The sequence below is a fragment of the Diadema antillarum genome, unplaced genomic scaffold (genome assembly GCF_040938485.1).
Source record: "Diadema antillarum isolate AM-2024a unplaced genomic scaffold, OU_Dant_1.0 seq00000858_RagTag, whole genome shotgun sequence".
Taxonomy (NCBI): Eukaryota; Metazoa; Echinodermata; class Echinoidea; order Diadematoida; family Diadematidae; genus Diadema; species Diadema antillarum.
Window position 1 is genome coordinate 631607 of NW_027271729.1, and position 20065 is coordinate 651671.

Consider the following 20065-nt stretch of genomic DNA (forward strand, 5'->3'; position numbering starts at 1 on the left):
TCCTATGTGGAAAAACGATCCCTTGAACAGCAAACAGAAAAGGGTAAAAAGGACTTTGAAAGAGTTTGTGTTTGATCTTTTGATTAGTAAAAGAACAGTGTGCATACAACTGACCTGATCACAGAATGACCACATTTCGGTCAGAAGCATTCAGTACACAGGCATTTGATAGTCATTCACTTGTAGAAACCTGGAATAAACTCAACAGAAATGATCACTTAAGTCTCCTCGTCACCCTCACCCTCTCCAACCCCCTCCCACAGCCCCACTCCACCCCCTCCATCTCCCAAAAAATGTACTGAATTTATGATGTGAATCATAAGTTTTAGGCTCAACAGCAAAACAAAACAAACAAAAAAATCAGATAACTTGAATGTTAAGAAGAATTGAAATTTCTTTTTTTTTTCTTTCTTCAAAGAGAAAATGATCTTACAAGCACAACATAAAAATGCCATGCTTAGTAGGAATAAGTAATGAATTCATGCAGCTGTAATACATTGTATCTCATTTCAATGGCTAGGAGGAAGAAACTGTTGAAGACAAGACACTAGCTGGTAGCCTTCTTTCTATGTGAATATTGCAGGACAAGGTTAGAAGTGGCACTGACGGAGAGCAAAAAAAAAAAGAAAAAAAAAGAAAAGAAAAAGTGTACCCTCACAGAATCTCCCCTCCCCCGGAAAACCCTTTATTTTATTTATTAAAGGCCACCTCCAATCTGCAGATCTAACGACAAGGGACAGCTTCTTCCATTAGCGGGGGAAGACATAGTTAGATTGTAAAGTGATTTCGGCCAGCCATGCAAACAAGTAGAAGTCTCAAGAGCCGGTGCAATGTTGTAGGCAGACGGAATAAATTGACACGGAATGCATGGGTGGAGTGATGCAGGGTACAATTTCCCCTATCATCCCCCCCCCCCCTTAATTTCAGATGAAGATTACCATCTCCTCCACCGACTGTAAGATAAGGAGGAAATTACATGAGGGATGGTGGAGCATAGGTTGGAGACAGAATGCATGAGCAGAATGACGCAGCCCACAGTACGAGATATGATGAGTTGGGGTGATGTTAATGAAATTTCGGAGCAGTCAAGAAATCAAGTTTTCTTCCCTAAAAATAGTAAAATGCTCTTTTATTGCCTGGTTAAAAGCTAGGGATAAAGTACATATGTGCAGTGTTAGTCATTTGGGGTTTTTTTCAGCTGAAGCATAGCTGTTAGCCACCTTTCCCTTGAAGAAAAAAAAATGCACAACATATTTACAAATCAAGAAGTAAAGAAGAAATAATGCATCAAATCATAGATACAAGAAATGAGAAGAAAAAATGAAAGGTGGTATTATCATGTGGAGTCAACAGATTGCCCCATGCAGTCCTCTGGTAATGTCATTACAGCTACAGATCCTACAGCTTTTGCCCATGAGTGATGACCAGTGAGTGATTTTTTGAAGCCGTATTTACTGATTTTTTTTTATCATTATGAGTCTTTTTAAATATAGTAAAATGAGAAGAAAAAAACAAATCAGTGGGCAAAGGAAGATGATTTGGTCAATTTTATAAGCAGCATGAGAGTGAAGTTTTCATGACAATGAATTGGCACACAAGGAGACAATACTATTTCAAAACAAAGTAGGAACAAGGAAGTATTTGATCATTGTACAGAGGTGCTTTTTCTGTCTTTTGCACTGTTCTTGAAAACAAAAGACACATAAAATCCTCTCAAAATGTGGCCCTTGACAATACTTTAAATCTGCCTCAGCACTTCATTTATACAGTACAGTTGGAAACTGGAACTCTTCAAAGAACAGTTATGGTTCTCACACAAGAAGAACAAGCCCTTCCCACTGAGCAGGTACTATAATACAAAAACTTTCGTTTTACTGTGACATTGTGTGAATATTATAGTATTTCATGAAACCTACAGAATAAGCCACAGTAAATGATCACACAACATTACAAGTCTTAGATGCCCCAATGATAATTTACATAATATTGGCTTGCGGCATACGAGACGACACATTTGAAAAGGCAGAGCATATGACACTTTTATGATACAATCACACCAAGCATTTCTTCTTATAACCTTCCACCCAAAGTTTGCATGGGTCTTTGACAAAAATCAGCAAAATCATGTGACAATGGAACATGCGATTGGTAGTAAACGAACCATGCTTTTGTGGTGAATGTACTGAAAATGATATCAGATAAACATGTATCTGAAAAATGTTGACAATGTGATGAGCTCAGAATAATTCCTTCTGAGAATGCCTGTATAGACTACATAACAGAACCTTTATAAGTGTGTGAAATACGATAAATATTCAGATAAGGTGTCAAAACGTTGACTCATAGTCCTGCTGTGTGGACCTGCCGTCAAAGTTTGTATTAGTCATCCACTATTGACACCTATTTCTTGCTGTATATTATATTTGTGCATGGCCAATGAATGACCAACCATACACCTTAGGACAAACACAATACACAAAAATTTCTGACAACTGATTAATGAGTGTGTATATCATGTGCTTTACTGCATGCAACACTTATGACTCTGTACACATATAACAGCACACCTGTAAGTAATTTTTTTTTTTTTCACATTCAAGACCCCAATGTACACAGGATAAGGGGTCCATGTGACAAATATTACAGGAAAAAAAGAGGGGGAAAAAAAGACAGATTACTTTAGTTGAAGGCTACAAGAAACCATTCTTACCGTCTTCTTCTAACTCAGAGCCTGTTGTGGCATCTGGATTTATGAATGTAATGATAAACAAACAATATACACATTATTGGAAGATTTATTCAAAACTGGTTCAATATTACTCTTGTTTTTTTCATTACTCGAAGCTCTGCTACACACAAAAGAAAAAAGAAAAGAAAAGAAAAGAGAACCAACTCCATGCTCCAGCATATACCTCCTGTACAGTAGACATTACACAAAATTCAATGCGAATTTCTTAGAAACCAAAAGTTTGAACACTTAAGTGCTTCTTTGAGGGAAAAATAAATGTACAACAACAACAACAACAACAACAACAGACAAACAAACTCCAAGTTTCATACACTCCATGATATAATCTACATGTACTGGACATACCACAGTAATAAGTAAGACAATACTACGAAGCAAGTGTTAATTTTAATGCTTTTGATCATTTTGATCTCATTCTGTAACAGTGGAACTTCTAGACAATGAATTTGTCACACTTGGTTTGAAAAGTGAGGACATTTCCATGCTTTTTGGATGTTTTAACCTTGGTTACAGAAACTTAAAGAAACAGCTTCCAGTTTTAGTTTCATGGTGGTATTAGATAGTGAAGAATTATCTGCATGCCTCAATTTCCAGCAATATGTAAAAAAAAATCAATAAAACAAATTAGTTTAGGTTTGATCCCTTTCATAATTTACTACAAAAGCCAACAAGAGTTCACAAAAACACTTCTCTTGGAAATGTCCTCCTCTCTGACATATGCCTTGAATTAATTACAAAATTTGGCTCTATCCCAATACAACACAATAGAAAGGTCAGACACATACAGTTTTGTACAATGCCGTGCCTATAATCTACCTTCCAGAATTATGCGACAATGGAGGACAACTTAGCACTGGACGGTTCACAAAGTGACTTTTGAGCAATGCCATATCACATTCAAGTTGACTTATCACAGTAAAGTTGAGCAACTGAATGACACAACATAAGTTTCGCCAACATCTGACATAAGATTTGTCAAATTAGAGAAAAATGAGAGTTTCAAAGTATTTCCTGCAAGCTGCCTATTGAGGTGATGAAGTCACTGACTCACAACTCACTCCATGGTTGATTGCTTAAATGCAACATCATCATATGTGACCCGCGACAACGGTTTCAGGCAAAAGTCGCAAGAGCAAATTCCCTCCTAGGCGGGGTACAAAGATTTTGACCATTATTTTTGTCGATTTAGGTTTTTTGCAGAAATCGAATCTTTGATATGTTTTCTACATCTACACTAAATTTCATAGCATAAGACTAAGTTTTTCCTATCGAAAATGGAATTTTAAGCACCCTATGTTGGATCGCACTCGTCAGTTTCGAGCTTCTTTCGAACGCCGCGCCAATATCCCTAGTGTTGCTACGGCGCACGGTCTCGCATACGATTGGCTAGTGCGTCGCATACATTTACATAATTCGGCTTTCGGAGACACCAGTTGCAGCGTGTGGGGAATGCTTTGTCCATGCGTGCACGATTACATGCTCCATTGTTCTTGCTATAGTGGTTTATACGCTCGCTCGCTCGCTCTGTAGTGCGTGCTCTTCGTTTGGCTTTCTGTCCAAACTATTCTACCGCAATGTTCGACAACGGAAGTGAAATAAAAATCGTGTAGCATGACATAATCGTGTGAAAAGAAAACTAAATATTCTCAAATGTGTCTACTTGTACATGTAGTAAAGATTATGACAGCAGACTGACTCAATGGAAGGCAGATAAGAGGAAAGGAGCAGTCACATGTGACCAATTATATTCAAATACCGGTACTACGCGTCAAAATCGCACCAAACTAACGAGTCGTGTTGTTTTTTTTTAATTAAGCATGACCCTTGCCAGCAGTAGCAATTCTGCTTTCAAAAGGGTCGCCAATGATAAAGACAAATCAACCACAATGAAAACGCGATTTGTAAATGTGTGGATTCGCCACCGCTCCTGTTACATATGCACATTGCACAGTCATGGCGTGTGGATGCCATTGCGTAATACGTGCACCATACACGTCATGTACATGTACACCATACGTGCAATTATCGTATTCGCCATCTTGAAAGACGTACTGGTAAACAAACCCGAGCGAAACGCATTGTTTTTCGGCTCCATACACTGAGCTCCGAGGAAGGTGCCCGGGAAATTTGACTCTCTCAGTGAGCCAATCAGAAGGCGATGTGGTTGCTAGAGGCGGGGCTTAACATCGATTGGCACCATCGTACGGATGGGTGATTCTCTCCTCGCATCGCCGCTCGGACATTGTCTTTGAGAAAGAGGTGAATCTTCAAAGCCTGTTTTCTCGCAATTTTGTCAGGCTAACAATTTGAAAAGTGCATTTTATTTCTCTTTCTATGCCCACTTATGGTGCCGAAGAATACAAGTGTTTTATATCAATGCAAAGCTTAGGAAATGGGCAATGTGATTCAGTGAAAAAATGAATTTTCAAAATTCCCGACTTTTGCCTGAAACCGTTGTCGCCGGTCACATATGTTCAAATTTTGAGGTATGGTCTACTAACAGGATGAAAGTTTATCTAACATGTCAATTCAGGAAATTTCATAAGGACTTGTGTGAAGGTCAATGGGAGGCTTGTGAGGCTATGATATCACATGTATATCTATGTTTGGTTACTGTATACGAGTATGCCGAATATTTCGCGAGGTTTTTATTTTCACGAATTTCCCGAGTCGGGGTGCTATTCGCAAACTTGAAGACACGAAAATATCGACTCTATTCCCGATGTGAATGTGACGTACATGTATGCGTGTACATTTCTCCATTCAGTACAGGACTCCATGATCGCGAATTTAACCACTCGCGAAAGCGTCGGGAATTCCTGATTTGCGAAAATATAGACTCGCGAAATATATGGCATATTCAGTATAACATACGAATGTTCCAAATTTCATAACTTTCTTCAGGTGAAAGTTCCATTAAGTGACCTGCACTTTCTTATCTGTGCTTGGAGCTAACTTGGAAGATGGAGTGGAGAATGAAACTATTGCCAGAGTGATAAAATTTGCAATCAGCTTCTCTGTTACACGTACCATAATGCTTGAATAAACAATCACAAGCTTGGCTGACACAGAACCTTAATTGTCATTCGTAACTTGTGGAGCAACAAGTCGTCATATCTCAGTCCGAATATGAATAATCATAATGTCAACATGGGAATGACTATGCCTCTCCTCCTATGACTTTATAATCATAAAATTCTTTTTACCTACATTATCATGAAAAAGGGTATGCTATCGCATAAATACTTATGTGGTCCTTGAAAAGGGCAATTTCAGTTTAAAGACTCATTTATGGGGCTGTGATGTTTGCTGCTTCACACACATGCTCTGCGAGCTAAATGACAGAAATAATTGTTGGATAAAGGTGCTGAAAGGTAAATATTGCATTACTGCACTCGAGGCAATCACAGCATGGTGGAAATACACTATGTACATATGGCAGTTTCTAACAAATATACTTATTACGGCCTTTTCCATTCATGTGAAGATGAAAAAATATAAGAGCACAAGATGCATAAACTGAAATATTATAGAATTTTAGAACCTCAAGAGGTGCATGGCTCTTTATTTATTGTGAGCATGTGTGTGCATGTGTGTTTGAGTTTATTTTAACAGAGATTTTGATACTACCTCTGGACTTCCACAGAAGTATCAGCAACTTATGTATGTGCAGTGGTCCATGCGAAGAATTTGAGAGGATAAATATTACTGATCTTCCAATTGATATAGCAGCATAAGAATCCTTCAAATAATTTGCACAGAAAAAAAGAGGGCAAAGGTCGTGATGAAAGGTAAAACAGAGGCATGTAAAATAAGAAGCTGAGAGGCAACAGTGTATACACTCAGGATTGTGTTTGCAATTCAATGACAACCGCTTTATCAATGGCCAGATAAAAAGATTGAAGGCTTTTAAAGTGATAGCCTCAAGCTTTTGAGTTTGAATGCATACATGCAAATTATACAAGAACCCATAAGAACCAAATGAAATTCTAAAAATATAATCAATTAACAAACTTTGAGAACTTTTGCACAAATATGGTATATTGATATGCTTTAAAAACGTCATGCAGAAAAAAAAATAATAAAAAGATTAAAAATTCATACTATAACACCCCATTCACACTGAGCAGAAGTCTTGTTTCTTAAACCGCTGAGGACGAGTCCCAAGTATACTCGGACAAGTGTCCATGGGAAATGCGTGGTGTAGCAAAATCAGCCAGTCCTAAACGGGTTAAAACCGCTTAATAATGCTTCATTAAGAGTCTTGTGTTCAGTGTAAAGAGATCAGATAGCCATATGTCGTTTTAGAATCTTTTCTGTACAGTTTAAGCAGAATTTAGAGCTGTCTGGCTTAGTGTAAATACCAAGTGGATTGAAATTTTGTAAAAAACTTGGAAACAAATATCTTCCATTATCCTTCATGGTGTACTATGAACACAAAACCAAACAGTGTGCATATACATCATGAAGGTAGGCTACATGTTTCACAACACAGACCCCAAAATGATTCATACAGGCTTAAACTTTCTGCTGCAGTATAAATGGGGTATCAGATTCCCGGCACCGATTTTAATCGACAGCAAAGAAATTTTAAAAGGTAGGTCAGGTATCATAAGTGAAGAGTTTTTCAAGCAAAATCTGCATAGCATGTGATGCATCTGTCATAACAAAGGTCAAAAACTATTGTGGGACTTGTTTCAAATCAAATTCTTTCCTATCTTACTCTAAACAACTTCAAATGAAGTGGAGTCACGGAGTGATGATAAAGTGTACAATAGACAGTATAGGACACAATACTAATTGTGTCATGATCACTGAAGTCATTTGCAATCAGAATGATTGAGGCAATACAAAGATAGGCATGGTATTAATAAGCATTACTGAAAGTGAAAGAAGATATCCACAGCCCAATATATATCTTCCACAAATTTTTGAAACACCAGAAAGAGTATAAATGGCTGAATGCAAACATTTAAATAAATGCGCTGAGTACACAGTGTGTAAGTTGTCATTACTATACTGCATGTATTTAATGTAATCAAGGCATTTAGTTTGTTATTGTCCTACAAGCCTTGTGAGTACATATCATACCACAAATTTTAAGTACCGGTATACTGTATCTGATAATTAGTCATAATCAAGGAATATTCTAACATAGCTCATGTACAAGCAGGACAACACTGCTTGAAATCAAAGAAGTTGTTTCCAATAGCCAACTGTTATACACTGTATATACTGATGTACTTTCCCACACAGGAGGTTCTGATTACAGCTTTTGATACAGATTCAAGATATAATTCACTTTCTCAGGCAAAAAGCTGGACATTTTGTTTGTATACTTTGCTGATTATGTAATAAAACATCCTCTGATCAAAGACCGGCCATGGTTACTGATTAAATGGATATCATTCTGATTGATAAAGGGCAAGTCCAAGATAACACGCACGTTACGTATGGGACATTCAGAGACTTTCATGACCTGAAAAAAAGTGTTAATGGCCTTTGATCATATTGAACTTCATCATGGTGATTGATATCTAGAAGAAGTATAATCATGTAAAAAATGGAGAAAAATGACCTTCACAATTATATTCTAGAAGAGAAAATAAGTGCCGTTACGTATGGGACCAGAAAATTTTTGTTTTTTTGAACATTTTTTTCAACCTCAAAACTCTCTGAAAGTATATCATTCTACAACTTGTAACTCACTGTGATGAAAGTCACAACACTCAAGATTATCACAGGTAAGTTTCATGTCATGAGGCAAAAAGCTCTAATTACAGGTTCTAATTAAAGACAGACATGACGTGTTACGTATGGGACAGTTACGTATGGGACAGTTTGTCCCCCATTCATTTAGTGTGTGAAGAACCATGTTTATGGGTATTTTGCATATTTATTGAAGTAAAACCAGTTGAAACTACTCAAATACTGATCCAGATTGTCAAGGAAACAATATTCCCCAAATATTCATCATCATAATCATATTCAATCATATTTTTATATTTTTATGACCAACCTCGGTATGCATGCCCTTTGTCCCCCATTCGTTTAGTGTGTGGAGAACCATGTTTATGGGTATTTTGCAAAATAATTTTGCAAAATACCCATAAACAAATTTTTGCATAATTATTGAGGTGGAATCAGTTGAAATTACTCAAATACTGATCCAGATTGACAAGGGAACAATATTCCCCAGATATTTGCCATCATAATCACATTCAATCATATTCTATATTTTTTATGACCAACCTGAGTATGTATGCCCTATTTTTATCAGGATAGTTACTATTGAAAAATTGAATAGTTTAAAGTGTTTACTTCCATTGATGAAGGGCAGTTTGCCATTTAGTTTCAATAAAATACAACTTGACACAAGAAATATTAAGTTTAATAAATAAGCAATGCCTGCTGCGTGGAACCCCAGTGATCGAGTAGACATACAGTATGATGTCTGTCTATCAGTCAGGTCATTGATTCGAGTCACACCTCAGTATGTATACCCATGAATTTTTTTGTGGCTACTACTGAAAACTGAATAAGGACAATTTGTGTATCACTTGCAATAAAAAAAAAAAATCATTTTACTTTTTTTTCTATTATATATATCACAACCATTTCAAATTGGATCTCCATCACATAAACTTTGAATTCCTCTAGTCTTAGGATTTTATGCTCTAATAAGTAATTCATACAATTGGTTTCGAATCATCTCTTTAAATGTTGAAGACTGAATCCCCATTTCTACAAAAAACTATACCATCCCTTTAATGATGATTTTTCATTGTGTATTTTGCAATTTTCCCCTCCCCCTTTCTGAAAATTGTTCAGTCAAGTTCATGTATTGTTTCAAGTGTCTATAACTCAAAAAGTAGCTACAATGTTGGGATGCTTTCTTCAGGATGATTGACCATTTGTATACTGAGAGACCTTCCCAGCTAGCTACATGCATTCACATGCAATATGTATGAGGATGTCCCATACGTAACGCATTTGTCCCATACGTAACATTATTTCAATGCCTAATAAAAAAAAAATCTTTTACTTTTTTTTCTTTTTTCTCTGGTATTTAATTTCTCTAAACAATAAATTAGAAGTTTCCAAAAGGGCATTAAAATAACCTTAGCAATTTCAGAAAAAACCTAAAAAAATGACCTCATTTTGTTATGTATGGGACATCTCATGATAGGACACGAGCTAATTTGCATAATCATTTGCATAATCCCTAAATTTTCATGCCAAGTTAAACTATGTGATGAACTTCTTATGTCCACATATTAATCAAATATTATTTACTTTCCTTTGAATTAATATGAATTTTTATAAATGTCCCATACGTAACGCTGTGTTTCACATTTATGCAAATGAAGCCCTTGAAATTTGCATAAATTTACATAATATCATTTTTTCCTCCACGGAAATTAAAACTTCAACTCATAAGCTTCAAAATGGTACCAAACATGTCAATATTGAGCAAAGATGAAATTTTGCCTTCTGAGGGGACCTTATCTTGGACTTGCCCTAAAATACTTTGTATCATTCCTATAATCAGTCATTAAGAGTTCATTTCTCACACTTGTTTGACATTCATTACCACTATTTTTGAGCAAACTCTCTTCATGTGCTACAAGTCCACTGAAAGTCTCATTGTTCATGTCTGTTCTTCCTGATCTTCAGACAACTTTGTCAAACATTCTGCCCACCAATGCCTCACATATCACAAAGGAAATTGCCGGTATGCGAAGTAATATTCTCACACCATTGTCTGATCACTTGTAACACAAAACAACAAGATTTCCTACACTGCAGGTACACTCTTGTGATTGTTACCTCTTTCTCCATTAATGCATTTTCTCTCAGTCTCTCTCTCTCCTATTTCAGTATTCTTTCACACTGAATTCTAAATAAATGAATAGGGTACATACCATCAATGAAGTTAATCCCGCAGTCGATCACCACTGCACCAGGCTTGATCCATTCCTTCTGTACGAAGCTAGGCTGTCGGATACCAACTACGATCACGTCAGACTCGCGGATCTGAAGTAAAATCGACATTAGGCACTGGGGGATGAGTAGGCAGGTCATTTACTGATAGCGTTAAATGATTAGTATAATATGTTTTATTTTGATTTTGTGAGTGTGCGTAGATGTGTGTATGTTAAACAGCCACAAAGGAGATTAATAAGTAGGTTTCGGTACAAACTGCCATACAAAGTGGCAACCAAATTCTATCAAAGAACTGCTCGCTAAAATGCAAAACAGAAATTTTTTTCTTCTCAGTTCAAAATAGCCATGAAGCAATAACAACAGACCACAAAAGATTTGAAAAAGAAAAAAACAAAATCACATAACTTTACTTCACCATATACACCTAACAGTCAGGATGTACTCTACCATGGCTTTCTATGAAAATCATAATAACCCACTCTGTCTCATTATTGCTCTTACATTCAGGTTATTCCATTAAGACAATTCTGACACATCTACAATACCTTCTACTAAAATTCATATATATTGTGGTTTTACTAATATTTTTTTTAACTCTTCAAGAAACTGCTCTATGTATGTCAACCATCTGTACAACTGCTAATTTCAAGAATACGATTGGAAGAAATGCTTCTCTTTTCATGTACTCTATCTTGTGACGGTGTGTCGAATTGGAAATATAACACCCAATCAGCATGCACTGAAATACATTTAAACTCTTCCCTAAAATATCTACATATCAAAGCGCACAGTAACTACAACTATGAATAGAATCTGTTTACTTTACAGATCTTTCAATTACTTTTTTATTTGCTCATATCAAGTGTTTGCCTTCCCTCTTGGTACATCACTGTTTACCACTGAAGCATGTAAACAAATTTCTTTTTACTTTGACAAAGTGGGATATCTCTTGCTTATCATTTCTACACTATGTTCAACTATTGTATGTGAACAGACCACTTGTGGCTTGATATGAACCTCCCTCGTTTATGACACCTCAATAAGATTATAAACTGCACCAAACATGAACATATCACACAAGTTTTAGCATTACTACCATTAAAAAAAGAAATCTTTGCAACATATAACTGAACATCCAGTCAAGCAATTCCCTTTTGACAAATAAAGCTTGGTATTATTGAGTGGGCAAAACATCTTGAAGTGGCCAAATCATATTGCTACAAAGCAAAAATTTGTCAAATTAGCAATTTACAATACAACCTCTTCTTGAACTTATTTTTAAAAATTTTTGGTGTAAAAGACAGAACAGCAATATGTTGCCCTCTCATCTTCCCATTGACTTGGTCTGCAATACTACACACGGCCAGATATTAGATTTGCCAAACTTAGGCAGATACTTACTGATTAATTGCACAAAAAAGATTTATTGGTATTCAACCTAATCTTGACTCCACATTTTAAGTAAGTCTTTTCCAAAGACTACACAGATAACTTACATCTAAGTGTATAGTTTGGGTTCTCGTATTGTTACATGGGGTAGGACTTTTTTGTATATATTTAATGCTTTTATTTGATTATCGACCTTTATCAGATTGTAATCAGATTGTAGTGAGTGTCAACAAGACATTACAGGAGCCAATTATTGTCGCTCATATCACATCCCAACAATGTGTTCCTTACCAATGCAGCATTGCAATTTGTAATCACATTGTTAATACACCAAAGCAAGACAAACTCAAGCATGGTAGCAGGCTCAAACTTGTTTGGCAGTCATGCAGTGTCATGAAAATAACCATCTTTGATGTTATTTGGGTTACAGTCACTCACGATTTCATCGATGTTCTTGGTGCGAGAATGGCACATGGTGACCGTGGCATTGTGGGCCCGAAGGAGGTCCGACATCGGGGCACCGACAATCTTGCTCCGCCCCAACACCGCCACCCGCTTCCCCTCCACGACCACACCTGTATCGATGAGAAAGGGTGGAAATGTTTGATACATTAAAGGCACATTGTAAACAGACGACCCCTTTAAGACTGTGAGGATTTTCATCACATTTCTTATCAGCACCCCCTTACTCACGTTTCTTCCGATACTCAAGGCACTGGATGTCACAAGTTTCCTTCAAGTTTTAACACAGGATATTATTTGATGATTAAAAAGCTATGGTTCAAAGTTCTTACAATATTAGCTCTAGTTTTCTGTCTCTCCATATCTCGCTCTTTTTTTTTTTTTTAATGACTGTGTTTAATACTGTTTATCATAAGATTCAAAACTCATACAAACCAGCAGACTGATGACTCAAATGGATGCAGAAAGCAGTCAGCTAACAGACTATTAGTGAATCTTGAAGACTAGTAATTGAAGTCTGTATTTTATCACTGTCTGCTAAACTAGCAAAACAAAGAAAGGGTTAGACATGACAGATCCTAGTATGTAATACTGTACACGCCATATACTCTGCGAGTCTAATTTTTTTTTTTTTTCGAATCAGGGACTTCCGAACAATTTCATGAGGGTAGATTCACAATTGTGGAGTACAGTAATTAATGGAAAAATAATTGCACACATGTCACATTCAAGTTGAGATCAGAGTAACTATTTTTGTGTGATTTTAAATTTGAAAATGGCACCAGCCTCGCAAAATTAGCAAAAAATGATATGGTAGCTTCGAACTTACCCGATCTCTTCAAGAGCTCCATACATCCACGCGGAGTACATGGCAAGAAACACTGTCCCAGTTCACCGCGGGCCAACTTCCCTGCATTGTGGTCAGTCAGTCTGGCGAGAGTCATGCACAAAGTGGCACTTACAGTGTACACTCAAACCAAAATTCCACTGTGTTCACATCTGTTCAGTTCAGGTGATAACTGTTGGTGCATCACAGTAACTATACTTTCTTGCATGACAGTCACAGATGCAAGATCTCTAAATTTACCACTGTGACAAGTCATATTACTTACAGATTCAAAAGAAAGCCATTTTATTTAAATGTATTCATCTTATATGACGATAGCTAGTAAAGCAATAAAGAGGGCACACAATATTCTACATTAATTCAAGATAATACTTTTCCGGGGGGGTTTTGGCTGTGTGTGTGTCAACAATGTAAAATTAGCCACAGAAATGTTCCATGCATGCTTTCAGAGCTGCTGAGGTATGATATAGGAAGGAAAGACATATATTAAAGGTAACCATGCTTCTGTTAAGCAGGAGTTACAGATTACCATCCCTTCCCAAGCAAGCAATGGCAGCTCACCCATCAACATCCTTTTTGGGAGACACGGCATTGAGGAGGGCATCCTGGTCCATTGGCTCGTCCGACTCGGGAGGCATCTGGACCAAGATGCCGTGGATCCGAGGGTCCTTGTTCAGGTCACTGATCTTGTGGACCACCTGTATCAAAGGAAAATTCAAAGGTATGAGGGGACCTGCTTTTATTTCATGATGTGGAGCATTTTGGACATTATGGCACAAAGATCGCTTCAGCACTGCTCTCTAGTACAAAACACGCAGAAACATGAAACAAATTCATCTGAATTTCTTACTTGTCACAACTATGTGGAATTGCTCTCAAAGGCAAAAAAGTAATAACATTTCAGCAGATGATGATTATGAATGAAGTTCTTGGAAGTGAGTGTACAAAAAGTGTAACAATTTCAGGCCTAAAGCTTTACATAGAGAAGCATTTCATTGTAAGACTTGTATCACAGAGAAATCATTTGCTATGCAGGAGTAGCTTACCTCAGCAAGAGAGCTGGAACTTGGAAGTTTGTAGTGCTCGGCAACCATTCCAATCTGTGCAAGAGCAAAAACAAAGCCAGTCAAACTTAGCTTCTTTAGCGTTTGTTCAGCAGAGAATGGCCAATAGTAATTGAATCTTTGAAGTATTAAAATCGACTCAAGTTGAAACACAGAACAATACTGTTTCCTTTGTTGTTTCTTTTCTTTTCTTTTTTAATTTTGCATGGGTATCCAGAAGATAATGCTCCTGGTCATAAGGATGTATAACATTTTGCCAATGCTATATTTTCCTGGATATGCGTTTCTAATCAGCATCCCGGCAAGTGCTTCAAATCCTACAATATATGCATACTGAGAGCAAAGTTTCACTTCTCTTGACCAGATATCAAAACTCCCCCAGACTGTGAAATTCATAATAGGAAATGGCTGCATTATGACAATCACTATGGAAACTCCCAAAGATTATGAAATTCATAATCAGAATGATTTCAACGGGCATAAAAAAATTTAACCATCTTACCTCTGCTGCTGCTGCCAGCTTGAACTTGATGTAGCGATTTGAATCGCATCTGTCACCAATCTACATCATGGAATTAGTGATACAGTTGGTAATAAAGCATATATACAGTATATACACAAAGTGAAAGATGCTTCCCTTGTACTGAATGTCTTTTTGGGAAGGAACATCACATGTGGTTGTCAAAGGCAGATATCAAGTACAGTTGAACCTCTCTTATCCGGCCTCCCTTTATCTGGATCTCTCTATTATACGGACGCAATCTCGCCGTGATTTTTTTTTTAATAATTACTCCTTGAGATCTCCTACACAAACACAATGAATTACATTATACTTGATACATTTCTTAATAATTATTTAGGTAAATCATCCCAAGAATTTATAAAAGAAAATTATTTCATTCTTGCAAACACGAACCTCTATTTTGGGGTCTGTTACTGAGTGTAACAATGAAAAGGTTGCAGTATACACATTACTACATGTGGTACTACAATGGGCTACATCAGTACATGTGTATGTATATGTACATGTATAAAGCATTGAGTCTCCCGTATCCGGCCAAATCCCTTATCCGGATGAGCCCCGGTCCCGACTTGTCCGGATACGAGAGGTTCTACTGTACCTGAAGACTAAAATCCTAAAAATGTCATGAGACTCAAGTTACAGCCAGGACGAAACATTTAACCAGATACTTAGTATTCAACAGATGTGGTAACTAGTCTGACATACATGTACACAACAAGCTCAATTCAATGTATTTAGTGAGAAATGAATCAACAAGGGTACTGAAGAGAAGTACAACATGTATGATAAACAATGCTAGCTTTTTATTAATCATTCTGGTGTGGGGGCATTGTCATCTAGATTTGGACATTATGCTATTCCAACAGAAGAGGCCATCTGCACATCAAACATCCTCCTAAGAACTGAGCACTTAAAAAGGAAGGCTATTCCTGCCATCACTAGGTAATTTTTACATGCACATTGAATTCACTTCTTTTGTTTGCTTATTAGTTGTTTTACCTGGACAATGGCAAGTCCTGGCATGAAACCTGGATGTCTCTCCTTCAGCATAGCAACCTCCTCCTGGAGCTCCTGGCGGATCTCCCTAGAGTGGAATGGAAAGAGAGCATGGAATGAGAATGGAAGGATAGTTTACATCTCACAAACACACAAGACCATGTTACTATATGCATTGTAGTCATAAGCATTCACACACACTCACTTACAAACACACAAATCCTACATAAAAACCCTTCAATGAAAGCAAATATAGGTGACAATGTTTCTGTTCTGGCATGAAATACTAAACACCTCTTTAAGAACAAAAAAGAAGCTCAATAGAAGAGTTGATTACGATATAACGGAGAGATAGCAAGTGGCAGAAAGGGGTGAAGGAGAGGGGAGAAGGGGGGTAGAGAAGGGAAAGAGAAGGGGAAGGGAGGAGAAGCAGAGGGTAGGGGGAGGTGGAAGGCAAGGGGGAGGTGGGAGGCAGGGGGGAGGTGGGAGACAAGGGGGAGGTGGGAGGCAAGGGGGAGGTGGGAGGCGAGGGGGAGGGGAATGGAGAGGATTTATAAGAGGGATGGAAAGACAAATCCAGGTGGGGATAAAGTTTTACAAGGATTCCCAAAGAGAATGTCAAATTATGCGTACTTAGACATTCTGTCCTTATTATGTAAAGCAACAAAAAAATAATAATTTTGAATTCTTATCAATAAAAAATGGGACATTTAATTACTCATTATATTGGTGACTTTACATGTACTAGTCATTAAACTTCAACACACATTTCATAACAAGACATCACAAAGTGCTTGCACTCTCACGTAGACCAACATTTCTCTCTCCCCTTACATGTCAGAGCAAAACATGGACACTGCATTGGCACCACACTTTCATGATTTCATGCACTACTGGTAGTAATTTCACTTGCCATGATGGCACCGTTCACTATGTACTCTGCATAAAACCCACACTGGGATAATCATGTGACACCAAGGCACAGACACCTTGTGTAAGCACAGTGCATCGTATTTCCCTTGTTTACTTGTCAATAGAAGAAGACAAAACATGTAGGCGTTATCTCAGTTCCCTAAGCTCAGCCCTGGGAATGAGGACCTTGATGTGATATCACAAAGGCAAATTATGCACAGAATTCAAACACCTTAGTTCTCCTGGCACCACCCTCGAGGCTTTTGATGTTTCATCTGTGCAGAAAGTGACACCTTGTAAATAAATGGCATGTTTGCAAAACAATTACAGGTAGACATATCACACTTATTATTTATTGTGTGCATGTGTGCAGGACTGCCTGTCTGTTCTGTGTATTTTAAATACACACACACACACACACACACACACACTTTCTGTTTTTCCTACTTCTGTGTATATTCATTTCATTGATTCTTTATGTTCAAAGGGAGTGGTTACACAAACTCCCCTCACAATTGGGAGCAAACACTAGACGGCTACTGGCCACTGTTATGTAATGTTGCGCAGCACATGTCTTTACTTTTCTCCTATGTTCATTACAGCAAATGATTTAAATGAAATGATGATATCAGTAATCATCATCATACATTTCTTCATAACACAATATGATTCTACAATCATGTTTTGCTTATCATCTCCCTCACCCTTCAAAGTAGGATAGATTTACAGCACATTTCCCAGACGACCAACAAATTTGTTTTCCGGTGTATTTTCTGGATTTTTTTACCTTATCCACCCCCCCCCCCCCCCCCATCTGAAAAATGTTCTGCTGCCCATGTATCATATTTCAAGTCAGGTGATCACTAATTAACCTATTGCAGAGGGCATGTCCACTGTCCTTGGCGACATTATTCTTTGAAATAATGAGTTAGTTGAGAAGGGTAGGGTAGATCTACAGTACATTTCCCAAACGACCAACAAATCTGTTTTACGGTACATTTTCTGGATTTTTTTACCTTACCTCCCCCCCCCCCCCAATCTGAAAAACATTCTGCTGCCACTGTATCACATTTCAAGTCAGGTGATCACTAATTACCCATTGCAGAGGGCATGTCCACTGTTCTTGGCGACATTACTCTTTGAGTTTGACATGATGAAAAAAAAATGGATCCATAAAAATCTTATACCCCCTGATCCATCTGTTACATCTAGAGTTACCATCCAGGGGCAGGGTACATAGGCCCTACAGTGTACCAATATACAGGCAGCCACCACATGCATGCACACCAACACACACACACGTACCTACACGCCTCGCCTGCATAGGATTGTTTGCGGCAGTAGCGGATGAATGAAGCAGAAAAATATTAATATGAGAAAGATGTGATGACAAGCTTCATATGCCATCGTATATTTACAAAGTAATTTTCACACTGTGCGATTTTATTGTGATAACGTCACATCACACAGCGATGGATTGCCAGATGACGTATGTCATGGGACCCACTTTTTGTTACTTTGTTTTTGGATGTGTCAGCCATTCCAAAGCCAATTTTCATCTCATAATTAATCTGAATTAATTGAATTCCTCTTACTTAGTCTTAGATTAGAATGGTATGGTCTTATATAACATATATGTACAGTCAAACCTGTCTATAGCGGCCACCCAAGGGAGACGGAAAAATTGGCCGTTATAGACAGGTGGCCGCTATAGACAGGTAATCCAACTTTGTGTGCATTGCTTACATGTACATGTATCATCGTTGTATCCTTACATGTACATGTACAGTGTATGTGTGTATGTATGCATACACCGTGTATTTCATGCATTTAACCATTCCGGTGTATATGAAATTGTTGCACAGTAGCATGTTTATTGTCGTGAAGAATCGTGCATTATCATGACTGAATGAGGGACAAATGCAGCGGTGGCGATCACTGAACGTCGCTCACACAGCTACCAAAACAGAAAAATACGCTGAATTATCGGCTTGGCTACGGCTCCATTGGGTTTTTGGCCGCTATAGACAGATTAATATCTCCCGCGGGAAACAAAATTTGTGGCCGCTGGCCGCGTTAGAGAGGTGGACGCCATACACAGGGTCTTAAACAGGGCGCTTCTCTCGGGGGGGATTTTGCAGTGGCCGCTATAGACAGGTGGCCGCTAAGGCAGGTTTTACTGTATATACATGGTTTTTGCAATATCTCATAAAAAGTTAAAGGTAACCCAATGCTCATCTCCACCAATACCAAACCATCCCTCTAAACAGTCACGTCAGCTCACTCACTAAGGCTAAAAAAGCTAAGCAGCTCAGCCTGGCCCTGCCCGCCCCTGCTGCACTTGACCGAAAGATTGGTCTGTATCTGGTCGTCGGGGATATGTTCTACGGAGACTGCATCTGGCTTCACTGATCCTCTACTACGGAGAGTGATAACGTCAATAAAAATAAAAGACTCCTCCGGACAGACAGATTTTTCTGTCGAACATGTGTTACTGCTTCTGCACCTGCCCTGGCCTGGGTGGTGCATGGTCCATGACCATGCCCATGGGATTGTATGGTCTGGATATATGCATGGTGGGGCACGTAGTTTCGACTGTTTTGGGCCCTTGCTCTCTCTCCTCTCTCTCTCTCTCGTGTTATATTTGATCTGTCGGAGAGAACCAGGCCGCGGTATCCTTCAGCAAACATGGGTGTACATTCAAGCCAGGCACACCATGTCCATGCTCCACCTCCTCGCATTTTTTAACAACAGTTTGGTTATGACTGAGTCGAACCGCCAAAATTAACGAGGTGAGGGTGCGTCACTTGCAACGTACATTTTCATTTCTAGGCAAGGTAATCTATCAAAAATCAAATTTAGCAACTTACTTGGCGATTCCTTTCCCGTCGATAATACTAGCCATATCTAGACACGGTCGAAGGTATGGGTACGGCAAAACTTTCAGCCTCTGACTGGCACTCAAGGCAGATTTGGATACCTCTCTCGAGGTGGTATTGGACACCCAGCGCTTCACGTGTTCAAAGTGCAAGTTTGTCGATGGCCTCACGATAAGGCTCCGTATCCGAAACATTCTCCACTAGGCCGCCGGCGGGCGCTGCTCCACTCGCTCGAATAGTACCGCACCAGTACGCAAAGCAATTCTCAATTAAAATTTGCAATTTCCCGTCTGATCG

The 20065-nt window shown here is 38.2% G+C and overlaps 1 protein-coding gene across 1 annotated transcript in view; it reads right to left on the bottom strand.

Moving 5' to 3' along the window:
• LOC139740539 (C-1-tetrahydrofolate synthase, cytoplasmic-like) overlaps positions 1-19921 on the bottom strand; it is a 35571-nt gene extending 15650 nt beyond the window's left edge. Inside the window, exons 1-8 of the mRNA XM_071651128.1 lie at positions 19760-19921; positions 15981-16065; positions 14961-15020; positions 14441-14494; positions 13956-14092; positions 13377-13477; positions 12524-12660; positions 10675-10786 (exon numbers count right to left, since the gene is read on the bottom strand). Of these exons, the coding sequence (XP_071507229.1) occupies positions 10675-10786; positions 12524-12660; positions 13377-13477; positions 13956-14092; positions 14441-14494; positions 14961-15020; positions 15981-16065; positions 19760-19794 (721 nt within the window). The 5' untranslated portion in view covers positions 19795-19921. The remainder of the gene's footprint in view (positions 1-10674; positions 10787-12523; positions 12661-13376; positions 13478-13955; positions 14093-14440; positions 14495-14960; positions 15021-15980; positions 16066-19759) is intronic.
• Positions 19922-20065: the final 144 nt, after the last annotated feature.